The 13,691-nt window shown below is 34.5% G+C and overlaps 1 protein-coding gene across 1 annotated transcript; it reads left to right on the top strand.

The window, feature by feature from the left end:
- Window positions 1-1,576: 1,576 nt before the first annotated feature.
- On the top strand, window positions 1,577-11,014 carry LOC147072784 (alpha-galactosidase MYORG-like). The gene is made up of 7 exons (XM_085945710.1): window positions 1,577-1,739; window positions 2,626-3,286; window positions 5,258-5,450; window positions 6,433-6,542; window positions 7,552-7,807; window positions 10,016-10,172; window positions 10,821-11,014. Exons 1-7 carry the CDS (start codon window positions 1,577-1,579, stop codon window positions 11,012-11,014), a joined length of 1,734 nt encoding a protein of 577 aa, XP_085801836.1.
- Window positions 11,015-13,691: the final 2,677 nt, after the last annotated feature.

Below are 13,691 nucleotides of genomic sequence, written 5' to 3'. Positions count from 1 at the left end.
AAGATATCAACAATGGTTAGCCGAAAACTCATGCCATTGTGTACATATTTTAAAAATCGTATATATTATTATTAATAAAATTAAGATCTTATCTTAGTTAGATACTATCGGTACTAAATAGCTTTTGGTTACTTTCCAAATTTTCTGATTCTTAGGCCATCTGCTCACATGAATTCTCAAAAGAAACGAGACTGAAACTCCAGTATCTGGTTAATGTATTTCAATGGCGGCTCGCTGACGGCAAGACTAGAATCTTTCAGTTTCAAAACGCCCTCGACCGAAACCGAAGAGACGTGACATGCTAGTCTCCAAGTTTCTCAGTTTCCAGTCACCCATACAACAGTGGTACCAATATCAGTAGATTCGATGAAAAATCATATTTTCTTACCAAAATTGGTAGCGCTGAACTGAACAAAAGACGTCAAAATTTAAAGATGGGCGAACCGATTTTTAATTTAAATTATGTGGCATATGTTGAGAAATACTCCGACCTGTATAATTAGAGGCTGCCAGAATATTCCCGTAAAGATATTACGGAAAAATCTTATAATGAAGTAGGAAAGACAATGGGTTTGGCAGTTTGAGGTTATGAGATTAGTAGGTTTCAGTAGTACCGTATGCAAAGCATCAGTCACTGGCCAGTTTATGAGTTCCATCACCAACCAGTTCGTCAGATTTTAGTTTCTGCGTGATCGGGTGGCCTTAGTGTTTCATTTCTGGAGGGGATACTAAAAAATATCATTATTTTTAGGTAAGATTATTAAGGTACCTACTTAAATGGTTATTAGTCTTATTTCATAATATCGCTGTTAATTTTTAATATCAACAAAAATTCCAAAAACAAATAAACTATAATCGTTGATCGATCATATTAAAATTAATAACAATATAATGATTATTGGTATCATTATAATAGATTATCATCTCATTATAGTGATATTATCACTGTAACATTTCAATAGTTGCACACCTGAAATAATAAAGTAGGTACCTACTAAATACCTGTGAAAAAGAACTTTAAAAATTAAAGCAAAATGTATAATTAATTGATTGAAAAAAATCTTGGTTTTTTGAAAATCGCCGTCAGATATTTTCATATAAAAATAAGTGTTATCAGCCGGCAATAATAAATCAATAATGCCTTTCATAGTATTGGATCATTGGACTTTTTCATGGGTGATATTTGGCACATATTATTTTATGTAGGTACTTTGGTTTATCAATGACAAAAAATGAGACTGGAAAAAATAAAAATAAAAAGAAGGAAAGAAGAAAAAATAAAATATTTATGAATTTTTTTGTGGTATCCACAGCGTTGCCAACGTTTTTCTCGCCAGATCTAACATTTTTCGATAGCCATCTAGCTTGTGGCGTTTTTACTACCTTTTTTTCGAAGGACATGCAATGGAAAGTATTACCTTTCATAAACACATGTCATCCGTGAAAAATTTGTGGCACATTGTACGTTTTTAATGGCGAGTTCCGTGACAAAAAAATAAGATGAGAAAAAAATGTCATGTATGAATTGTTTTCTGCAGGATCTGATGTGACACACATAGGACAACTGGGAAGGACAATGTCGGACAGCTACACTGTGGTCACCACGAATAGTACGGCCACTTTGACCTTTGATGGCGCCGAGTTGCGACTCACGGCCATTGTTAAGGATGCCAAAGTAATAATTAACATCCTATGGTCGTCACCCAAGGCGCAACGATATGTAGATTGCTTTGCTCACGGTAAGTTGATAGACGAGATAGAGCATCGATGAACAATCATAACACTACATTTTTGATTTCTAATGCAAAATTACATTTTTAATCTATACCATGGAATGGCTTTCCCTACCGGTTATGGCAAACATTTTGAAGTGGGGTTTACTTCATTACTTCAGGGCAATAAACCAAGGGACACAAAGCGTGCCGACTGTATTCAAATATTGAATGCGTTAATATTAAAAAGCTAGAAGCTGAAGTTCGAAAAAAAACATCCCAAGTTATCCTAATCATCTAAGTTCCGGTTGCTCCTGAAAATTGAAGGACATATTATTATATTCACTACACTAATTCATTGAATATCCTCGGAGTTCAGGAGTTTTTATACGAACATAATATGTTTGGAAAAAAATGTGTAATAAAAATATAGACTGTCATTTAAAAAATCCTGTCTGCTTTCAGCAGAATGAATATTATAGACATGTATTTGCACAAAACAGCCATCCTTAAAAAATACAGATACATAAACCTATTTTTACACGATTATAGATATTATATGGCATGTATCGTTTAAAAAACTATTTTGCTGTCTGTATGTTGTGTAGTATTAAATAATTACACGTAATTAAAAAAGCATTCCAATGAATATTTATACAAGCACGAAAGTAATGAAAATGATTTTAGATCGTGCATTTTATGTGATTTTACACATAATGAATGTAATACGAATATTCCAGGTGATTAAAATTGATTTCTATAATGTTTTTTTTATTAAAATCGACTCTATATAATCATGTTTGTCACTGGTAGAAGTTATAATCCTATATTTAACTTTTATAGATACCTACTCAAGTTTGTATTGCTTTTGGATCATTTTAATCGCCTTAAGTAAATGTGAATATATTTGTAGGCAGAGAAAAGTGGTACGGGGGTCCAGAACAATACAGACAAATATGGCCGATTGAAAGCATGTTTTATAAGGAATATTCGTATGTAACAAAACCATACGACAATTGCGCCATAGCTGAACCTTATTGGCTAAATTCCAAGGGAACTGTTATATACGTTGACAAAAAAGTTCCTCTATTCATTGATCAAAACAACATAAGAGACCATCACTTATGTTTCATATCCGAAAATAAGGAACCTTTCTCTCAGAAACGTCCAAGTAACACTCTTTCCTACGATTTCATAATGACGAATGACGCCAGAGAAGGTCACGAATATGCTGTCAACAATTACTTGGGGAAACCGTCTGATGTGCCCGACTTCAGGATGGTTAAGCATCCGGTGTGGTCGACATGGGCACGATATTCTAGAGCGATCAATGAATCTGTCGTCATGAGCATGGCTAATGAGATCGTCGCTAACGGTTTCAAGAACAGCCAGATCGAGATCGACGATCTGTGGGAGGAGTGTTACGGATCGTTCACAGAGGACACGAAGAAGTTTCCTAACATGAAGAAGACTGTGCAAGACCTGAAAGATTTAGGATTCAGGGTGACCCTCTGGCTTCATCCCTTTATTAACGAGAACTGCAACCCGTCTTACGAGGAAGCCAAAAATAAGGGGTAAGTTGATTTTTTTTAACTGACTATACTGATTAAGGTTTCGTTCCGTATTGAAGTTCAGTGCTACTGAGTTCTTTTAGCGACATCTAGAAATAGAATATATACCACAAGGGGTGGGGGGCTGACATGACTCCAGCCTGAAGGACTGGCTTTGCGGGTCGACCAGTTAAGTGAGATAAACACACACCACAAATTTGTTCTCTTAGTAAAAAAAGGCGCTATTTTACTCACAGAATATTAACATTTTCTAATAATATAATATGTGTCTGTGTGATGCAATTTGATGTGATATGATGATTGATATATCTAAATGATAATTCACATGTAGAATTATATTTTATAAGTATTTGTAGGGTATTTCATGACTAATAAAAATAGCTATTTATTGAATATGTCGAAGGGTCGCATGCTGGGGCGGCATGTTATATGAAAGTATGGTGAAGCAGGCTAGTATGGTGAAAAAGTATGGTGAGGCGGGCTGATAATCAAGTTGCGGCAAAATTTCCACGTTAACATAATATTATATGGGTACGTTATAATGACCAAATTAAATCCTCTGTGATGCGGTGCATTTTTTTTTATCGCGACGCTATTTCTCGTAAGTTGTCGGCTATTGTTGGCCTGCTTCATTCAGTTGCAGGGCTCGAAATGGAACGGAACGCACCGGAGCGCCGTTCCGGCTCGTGAAATTTGTAAAATTATCGCTCCGTCTCGTGGAAAAAATATGTAGACCGTCTGAGCTAGATAGGCCATAGAATAGAAAATCTGACACACTCATTTTTATAAAATACACATACGATTTGATGACTATGTAAATATCTTCAGAAACTTTGTCGAGCGCTCCGGTTCGTAAACTTTTCCATTTCGAGCGCTGTTCAGTTGTATGAGAAAGCCGATTCTTTGCCCCTCTTTTTATTTAATATCTCTATGGTCGCATGTTACTAGCCTACCATAAAAGGGGGTCAAGATTAATGGTTCATAATAATATGATATGTCTAGAGCCGACAACTCAATAATTCATTTATTTTAAAATCGCTAAAAATACACAGAATACCTACCATTAATTTTACCTCGAGGAATCCAGGGATTCGACGGAATATCATTTGCGGATTTGGTGGACACTACCTGTAGAACATCATACTGCTCTTATTCTTAGTGATAGCTAGGGGGGGGGGGGAGGCACCAAACATCCTGGCAATAACCATGCATCTAGCAATAGAATACGAACCACAGACATTACTAATGGTATTTAGGTAACTATTTACTATATCTTCAATTATAAATCAATAAAACAATAATATTATACCCTCTGCTAGAATCAAAGATGTATACATACTGAGTTTTCAATTTGGGATATCATTCATTTTTCTATAATTATTACAAATCATAAAACCGTGTTTTTTTATCTTTCCTGAATATTTTTTCTCATGATACAAGAAATGAAAATATAATTAATATTAAATTCTACAGGTTTTTTTAAAAAGGTTTGTCGATAGCTATTTCGGTTGTAACACCATTATCAAAACCTTTTTAAAAAAACCTGTAGAATTTAATATTAATTATATTTTCATTTCTTGTAAAATGGAATTCTACCAAGTAAATGCTAACTCAATTAATAATTTTTTCTCATGTTGCTTACTCGTATACATGTGCCGAATATGTATACATATTGTTTTTAATTCGGTAAACCATTCATTTTTGTTAAAGTATTTGACATCATTTTGATAATTAATAAGTACTTACCAGAAAACATAATTTTATTTGTCAGATAAAATTCATTAAACGTTGTTTTTTATCTTTCTTGAATATTTAATTTCATGTCGCTTACTAGGTTTTGAATGGATCTCAGACGAAGTCAATTCTTTTCTTTTATCGCTACCACTAACTGTATCTGATAGTTCGGTATCTATACTATGTTTTGATCGGTGAACATTTCTACTTATATTGATTAAATGCTTATAACGTTTTAAGATACTTTGTGAAATCGGAGGACGGCAGCATCCTTACGCAGTGGTGGAACCAGAATAATACTCGTGCGTCATATGTGGACTTCACGAACCAAGCTGGCGCCTATTGGTGGATTTTTAGAGTGGGACGTCTCATCAAGGAGTACGAATTCGACAGCTTCAAGTTTGACGCAGGGGAATCTCAATGGCAACCACAGGTCATACATCTTTGCATACTTACCGTCATTCACTTGTCAGACTTTCTTCTTGCATGCTTAACAAATAATAATAAAACAATCGAACACTGTTGCTCCTGAAATCTGAAAATAGGTATAAATCCTACCTGGCCGATTTCTGCAGAATGTACATATTATAAACTATAAATAATAATATATATTTTTACATAAAACGGCCAGCCTTAGAAAAACACAAATATATTTAAAATATCCTTAACTTACTGGATCGGTCAGGGGAGTAAACAAACGTTTAAAAACACTTGTTGCTGTGTTACTCGTCTGCATTCTGTGTCACGGATTTTTTTATTAAAATTTAAAAAAACTTACAATTAAAGTCACCAGTATATGCGTTATTTTTGCGGCAGACGGTTTGTTAGTAGAGCATTTTTTAATTTATATTCCTTTATTATATAATAATAAATTTTAAGTATGTTTACATCCCTTTATGTTTTCAATTAAAATTTGAGGAAAAGGTTGAAAATTTGAAAAGAGTGGTTTTAATAACAGGCTTATAACGAGGGGTCCGTGGAAACTTCATACACATTGTAAGGGGTCCACGATACGGAAAAGATTGCGAAACACTATTATAGAGTATAATATTAGACATATTATTGTATATATTGTAGAAAATTGCCAATCTTAAAAATCACAAATTTATCTTAAATATACGTATGAATCATTTAGAAAGCTTTTATGTATCTATAAATAGTTGTGTAGTTTTAAATAGTTATAATATAACTAACACAAAGGTGCTTATTTTGTCTGTTTTTGTTATAGTGCAGGTATTGGCTGGTTTCTGCAAAACTACGTTTAATAACAATAATTAGTCTTTCTTTTAAGTCTAACTTTTCTTTAGTGTCACGTTTATAATATATTCAGGGCTTAGGCTCCGTCTATATAGGAAAGTTTTTTTCGATATCTTTGACTAAAACTCTCCAATAAACTGTCATTTTTTTCTGTTTAGATTGCGGTTCAAACTGGTGACATTACTGAACAGCCGTCGATCAACGTAATAAATTACGTGAGATTTGCTGGCTTAGCAGGGCCCATGACTGAAGTACGTACCGGACAAAGGTCAGCATAATAATAATATAATATTTTAGATTTTTTATAACAAGAAAGTCAATTGAAGGCATAGGTGGATCGTTATTTAAAATGCCAGGTATCATTATAGCATTAATTGTAATGCAACTTTCTCATCAAAGGTCTTTGCAATAAGTTAGCTGTCAAATGATTATTCTATCTAGTGAGGTTATAATGTCATTTTTGAGCGGTATTATATGTGTGGACCAGAACCAGACTTGTCCAACCCACAATTATTCATTTAGTTCTGAGTGATAATTAACTAGAGTTAAAGTTATAGATTCATTGTAAAAGAGCTCAGTGTTTTAATATAGTTTTATTATTATAAAATGTGTCTTTGATATGTTTTTTTGTTTTGTATTCACTGTTATCTGTTGATCCAGCATTTCGCGAATGTCAGACTTGACCGCCATTTTCATGTGGAACAGACAAATATGGCACTCATAATGAATTATTATTTTATGTGATTGTAAGACATGAGTTTAGATGGTAGTTTCGTAAGACGACAATTATTATTAGCGATAGCCATGTTTGAACCTGACAAAAAAATGAATATTAATAGCGAAGAGATAGCTAACTTAGTTTTTTTCATTTTTGTGGGTTGGACAAGTCTGGTTTTGATCCACACATATAATGCCACTCAAAATGGCATTATAACCTCACTTCTACCTATCATCATTTCGGAGTTCAATATAATTATATATCTGATACCAGGCTCATCCATAGAGACACCACCACATCTTTACTAAACCCAACTTGTGAAGAATAAGAAAATCGTATTACTAATAAATATTATTCCTCCAGATAAATATTATATACCTACTTACATAATTTAAAAACGTCTCAGAGACATATCTATTAGAAAAAACTTGAAAAAAATATGACGCTGGGCACGATTTGAACAATAATATCTCAAAAACTTTATCATTCAATATCTCAGAATACAGTTTTTGCAGATAGGCCGTTCTTCCACGCGTTTACTTAATTATTAGTATTGCAGGACCCAAGATCTGCCCGTGTTTGTTCGCATGATGGATAAATACACAGTATGGACGTGGGACAATGGTCTGCCGACGCTGGTAACCACTCTTCTGCAGATGAACATGGCTGGATACACGTTCGTGCTGCCCGACATGATCGGGGGCAATGGCTACAACGAGCGCCCATCTAAGGAACTCTTCATTCGCTGGATGCAGGCCAATGTCTTCATGCCCTCCATGCAGTACTCATTCGTTCCTTGGGATTACGACAACGAGGTCAGTTCGTTTTCTTAAATCATCAGCATAACCACCAGAAGAGTAACAACTCATTAGTCCATCTCCAACTATCCCTATCAGCAGTGACCACTTTCCACTTCATTACCTCAAGTATACGACTATCTTCGTAGCTTCATCTAGGCCAGGGGTGGGCAAACTTTTTGGCTGGAGGGCCAAATTCAGGAATTCAAAATGAGCAGCGGGCCGCAAGTAAATATCATTTTTAGATATACACTACTTATTATCACGAAAAATAAACATTACAAAAAAATTAATGAGAAGTATGAAACTGTTGTACATTTTTTTTAAATTCAGGTGTTAATTTTGTAGTTGATATTCTCAAAACTGCTTGTAAATGGGCATCGGAGATATTTGATCGTAAAGAATTTTTATTGAGGTTCATGATCGAAAATGTTTGTTCACATAATAAATATAGGTTGATCCAAAAATAACGAACATTTTTCTTGCATAATCTTTACGTTGGTCGAATTTGTCTAAATTAAGGGCATTGTAAAATTTGGAGATTTCTTCACAACGATGCAATTCTCTTAAATCGGTGTCACACTACAGATCAATAATTTCAAGTTGTAGCTCTGTCGGTACACTATCAACATCTATTAAAATGGATCGCGTACTATTGCTAAACAAATTTCAATCTGTTGTCAATATTTTTTAAAAAATATATAAAAAAGTTATTAGTTATCAGAAGTACAATTAATGATAACGGGCCGCAAAAAAATACCCGGCGGGCCACATGCGGCCCGCGGGCCGCAGTTTGCCCCCCCTGATCTAGGCGGTGGTTTCTGGCTGAATATTTCTTCTATATCATATTGGATTCGATTGTCATTCATACGGTACATGACCTGGCCAGCGCAGTCTTATAATATCCATTGATTGAATTCCACTGTAATCTTCGTAGAGACCGTAGAGCCCAGCGTTCTAAAATGACCGCCATTTGGTGCCACCCTTGATTGGACCATAAATAAACTGTAGAGAATAGGGATAAATTTGAAAACCTCTGATATTTTCTCTGCCCGTATGAGTGCTCTTTATTTTAAGCCAGACATGTCCAACTTCGTGTCTGGAATTTTGTACGTATGCAGTTCGCCGTATCACACTTCAACGTGAAATGTTGTATCGGAAATATATGGTCGTATATTAAAGACCGTTCAATCTCTTTGGCTCTACGTGTTATTTTCCGATAAGAAAGCTCGTGGCGAAATGTGCTACGGTAAAATGTTATACTTACGTACAATTTACATATAACCGTCCAACTTCAAGTAGGCTCTGATCTACTATCCAGTATCAACACTGGCAGTGACCTACCAAACCCTAGTTATCATTCTTCAACTTGAACGAGGGTATTATATTTGACTGAGAACATTTAGGCGTTAAAAATTAAACAGACACATCTAATAATTGTCTTTTATCAATACGAATAAATACTCTATGTCCCATTCGTCGTGAAAATTATAAGTTTTGGCTTTCTACTGGACACTTCTCGTCAAAATATTACTACTACGTGACGGTAAGTGGAATTACGACACGTTAAAGCGCAGAGATTTACATCCTCTCTTTCTCTCACTTCTACGCCGACCGTGAGTGATTGAATACGTAATACAATGAAGTCACTCGGGCTTACTCATGGTTAATTTGAAAACTATTAACGTACGTATCGTAATTTGGACAAGGCATTTTTTTAATAGTTAATATCATGGCAACAAAATAATATGTAATGGTAAAATTGGTAAGATGGGATATTTTAACGTAGTCACATGTTGTAACGATTTTTCTCATTGTCAGTTTATCCTTGATTTTAAATTTAAAAAACTATTTAGATACCTACCTAGTGTATTTATTCATTAAAACACTTCTTAACTTGCAAGCTTCGTATTTTTCCGTTAGGTGACTGTAGTTGGTTAAGTATTCACCTTAATGCTTCACTTTCAAAACTTGGTTGAAGTCATTTTATGTTACAACTGAATCTCTACGCTTTTTATATTATGTTTTATACGACTCAATTCTACCAAAAGCTATACCGCGATCAACGCGGTGAAGGTGCCTGCTTTAACCTATCGATCCGTCTATGATTGATGCAAATTATTTCAAATAACTACGCTTATCTGAGGTCAATAGTTCAATTTACGCTAATCGCAATGCTTTGTAGTTAATTAAGGTACTTAATTGATAATATGAATTTATTTACAGACAATAAAGATTTGCCGCGAGTTCACGGATCTCCACGCGAATTATGCGGATGAAATTTACACTGCGATGCAGGACAGTGTGGAGAAGGGCTATCCCGTCAACGCCCCTATCTGGTGGGTCGACCCAACCGATGAGACTGCACTGGGAATAAACGATGGTAATTATTATTTTTTATCGGTGTATTTACCAATCGTAATGACAGAACTAATATGTATATTTCCAATTGGAAAGTATGGAAAGATATTTTAACTAAAAGAGTAGGCACTAATAACGGTAGCCGCGCGGCTTAATCATTGGACTATAACACCGTGGGTCCCAGGCTCGAATCCTGGGCAAGTACACAGATTGTTTTTCAGTCTGTGTGTGAGTCAGGGTATGGACCTAATAGGTTGAGCAAGTGGCTGACATCCATTTCTCGTAAAAAAACAAAAAAAATCTGTTAATACAAACCTCTACTCTGTGGAGGTCCATATGATCCTATTAGGATCGGACATGGTCGAAAAAAAATAAAAAATAAAATAAGACTTATAGGCCATCCATGGACTGAAACCGTATGAACGTTTCGAGCAGCGTGCCATATACGCGCCATATGCGTGCCGCATACGGTTTCAGTCCATGGATAGCCTCTTAGACCAAGAAAATCAACTTTACGGGTAAGATTAAGCACGACCGCCTTCCATGATGCTATAAAAAACTTGTCATATTCAACATAATATTTAATACGGCCGATGTCGACACAGATTCAATTTGTTGGACCAATATTTGGCAAATTTGGGTTATATAATTTTAATATGATACTTTTCAGAGTTTCTTCTGGGAGGGAAAATTCTTGTGGCGCCCGTCTTGGTGAAAGGTGCCATCAAACGAGATATTTACCTTCCCGACGGCATGTGGACTTACCGAGAGGAAACCCTAATACTGTACTCGGGCAGAAAGTGGTACCGAAACTTTCCAGCTCCTTTGGATACTTTGCCTTATTTCAAATTGTTCTATCAATGAATATTAATTATGAATATCTTGAATGCCATTTATTTTATATTATGTTAATGAATACAATGATAATCTACAGTGGTGGCGAGGGTTACACCTATTACAGAATCAGTAGTAACTTATTAAAAACGCTCAAGTAAAACAGTATTGAAAAAAATAAATTATACGATGTGTCACCTCAATGTAACTGTATTTGCTAAACATGTGACCTCCTCACCCTAGCAACTAAATATTTATTTTCTCTATTTATGAATACCTAATTATGTAATGTGTTTATATCGATAAATAAACTACTCACAGCGGTCAAAAATCTTTAACTGTTACTGAAAAAACTCATGTATTTTAGGTAAAATTATAAATTTCCCCCAAAGTTAACCCGATCATAATATGTAAATTATTGTACGTACACAGTTCGTAGTACCACAGTTGACAGTGAGCAAAAAAATGGAGCACTTCACGGCAACTTACTTGCTAACCTAGATTTGAATCCTTCGAACTTATATACTCGTACGTCTTATACATATATACAATAATATTATATTTATAATTTACTTACATAAAAATAAAAAAACTACACAAAATTATTGACAATATTATGAAAATTTACAATATTAAGGCCTTGGGCCCAGTGACGCCCCGAGACAAAATGCCGCCCCATTGTTTTATACATTATTTTTTATCATCAATGCACGTGTCGTTTCTGGTCACCTCGGAACCTGAAAAAAAATACAGTCCTGTTAAACCTTTTATGTACTTATATGTAATAAATTTTAAACGATTCTCCTTGATTTGCCGCCCTTCGAGTAACTGCCGCCCCCAAGCGATGCTCAATCTGCCTACCCCAACGGGAAGTTACTGCTTGGGCCTGGTTTAGGTAAAAGTTTTTCTCAATGTTTTAGAAATTGATTGACTATTTATAGATATAGAGAATAATAATAATTGGAGGATTTATTACCCAAATCAAAGGTAGGTATACCACAGTGGCGAAGGGTGCCTCCACTCATCTCTAACATTTTGTCAATATCAACTATGCTTACACAGTGTGCCATATGATATTTTTTATCAAATCTATGGTACTCGAATTCAACGGAAGGTTTGACAGTGATAGCTATAATATGACACCACTAACTGTCCACACGTTTCAAATATATTTATATTGAAGTTAAATGACTGTCACAGAAGCATTGATATACTACTGGATGAATCATATGCTTCTTCAAATCAACAAGAATTTCTCATTGATCTTCTTTTAATAATTTTATCATATAAAAATAATCAGGGGCGACAGCTTTGCCATTTTTACAATTTCGTATTGCATTTATTATTTCTGCCCTATTTATGCATGGGGCTTGTTCACGTTCATTAAAAGTATAACCAATGGGTCCCCTATCATCATCAAATAGATTTTCAATATATGTCTTCCAACGAATCAGCTTCTTTTCTATATCTAATATAATACGCATCTTCGTCTTTCAAGATAGTTGATGAGGTTCCTCTCGTAATTCCCAATGTTTCTTTTGTCTTCTTGTGCATATGAAAGGAATCGTATTTTCGTTAAGTGTGCACTATTTATGTCGAATCTTAACAGCCTACCACCACCACCACTTGCCACTGATATACCAACTCCATGTCAATAATATGTATGCGTGGGAAAAAGTATCAAACACTGAAATACTACTTTCTCATTGTAACAGTGGCGAAGGGTGACTTTTGGAAAGAGGTAGGCAGTGGAGAAAGCACACTTGTTAGATATATTTAAAGGGAAATAAGAAGATAATCCGATATTACTACTGATGAATAGGTAGACAAAAATTGATGAAATTTCAAAAGCTCACTGATGATATAAGATTAAGCAATTAATTTGAATTATGTATATTCTTAAACATTTATAAACGCAAGTATATTGCAAAATATATTGTCGTCTTTGAAAAAAATCGTTCTTGTGTATCTGTTCCATAACAATTTTTAATGTAACCCGTAAAACTAGACATTTTAAAATATTTTTAAAACACAGTCTTCGGTACCTACTTTGTCTAAATAAATTATCTTAGTCTATGAATGAACTAACTCTAACTGATAAATAAAAATCACGAGATAAATTATTTTATATTTTTAACAACAATCAATATTTATATGTGATTGAATCCCATATATTTTTTTTAAATTATTATAAATGTGCACTTACAAAACTTACGAAACAAGATGTCACTTATTTTTTAAAACTTTCAAGATATGCCATAAATAAATGATGCTTATTGAAATAGGGGAAAAGATCGTAAAATTATTATGACAATTATACGATAGATGTCAATGGGCATATTGAATATATTATTATGTGATTATATTATTTAATATGTTAATATAAAATTTAAAAATATTTTTCTTACGAAGGTAGGCTTTAAATAATCGCCTAGTATGGAGTCTTCGCCACTGCATTGTAATACTATAATTATATGCGCCTAATTGGTTGGACGCAAGATAACAGTCTGGAAGAAGCCAAGGTTCGAAAGGCACTTGATTCGAAAATAAAAAATATTATTCAAAATAAGATGGTGGGGACCAGTACTGGGAATGGCTTCAGCGGGAAGCCTTAGCGGCTTACCCCAACACGGCAAGACAAAGGTGGAGGGAGCGTCAATAAGGAACTCACAATCGCATACTGTTTGACACTATTTAATCACATTTA

Source organism: Rhyacophila brunnea, unplaced genomic scaffold, assembly GCF_057557595.1.
Source record: "Rhyacophila brunnea isolate RB1 unplaced genomic scaffold, BYU_Rbru_1.0 scaffold_19, whole genome shotgun sequence".
NCBI classification, from domain to species: Eukaryota; Metazoa; Arthropoda; class Insecta; order Trichoptera; family Rhyacophilidae; genus Rhyacophila; species Rhyacophila brunnea.
The sequence above is the reverse complement of the archived record's forward strand: the minus strand, read 5'-3'. Positions and strand labels throughout refer to the sequence as shown.

What these genes read in the sequence shown, in the direction of transcription:
- LOC147072784 (XM_085945710.1), top strand. Translation starts at nt 1,577, where the DNA reads ATGTCGGACAGCTACACTGTGGTCACCACGAATAGTACGGCCACTTTG. An exon ending in GAGGAAGCCAAAAATAAGGG is followed by an intron (nt 3,287 to 5,257) that starts GTAAGTTGATTT and finishes TAACGTTTTAAG; the next exon opens with ATACTTTGTGAAATCGGAGG. An exon ending in AATCTCAATGGCAACCACAG is followed by an intron (nt 5,451 to 6,432) that starts GTCATACATCTT and finishes TTTTCTGTTTAG; the next exon opens with ATTGCGGTTCAAACTGGTGA.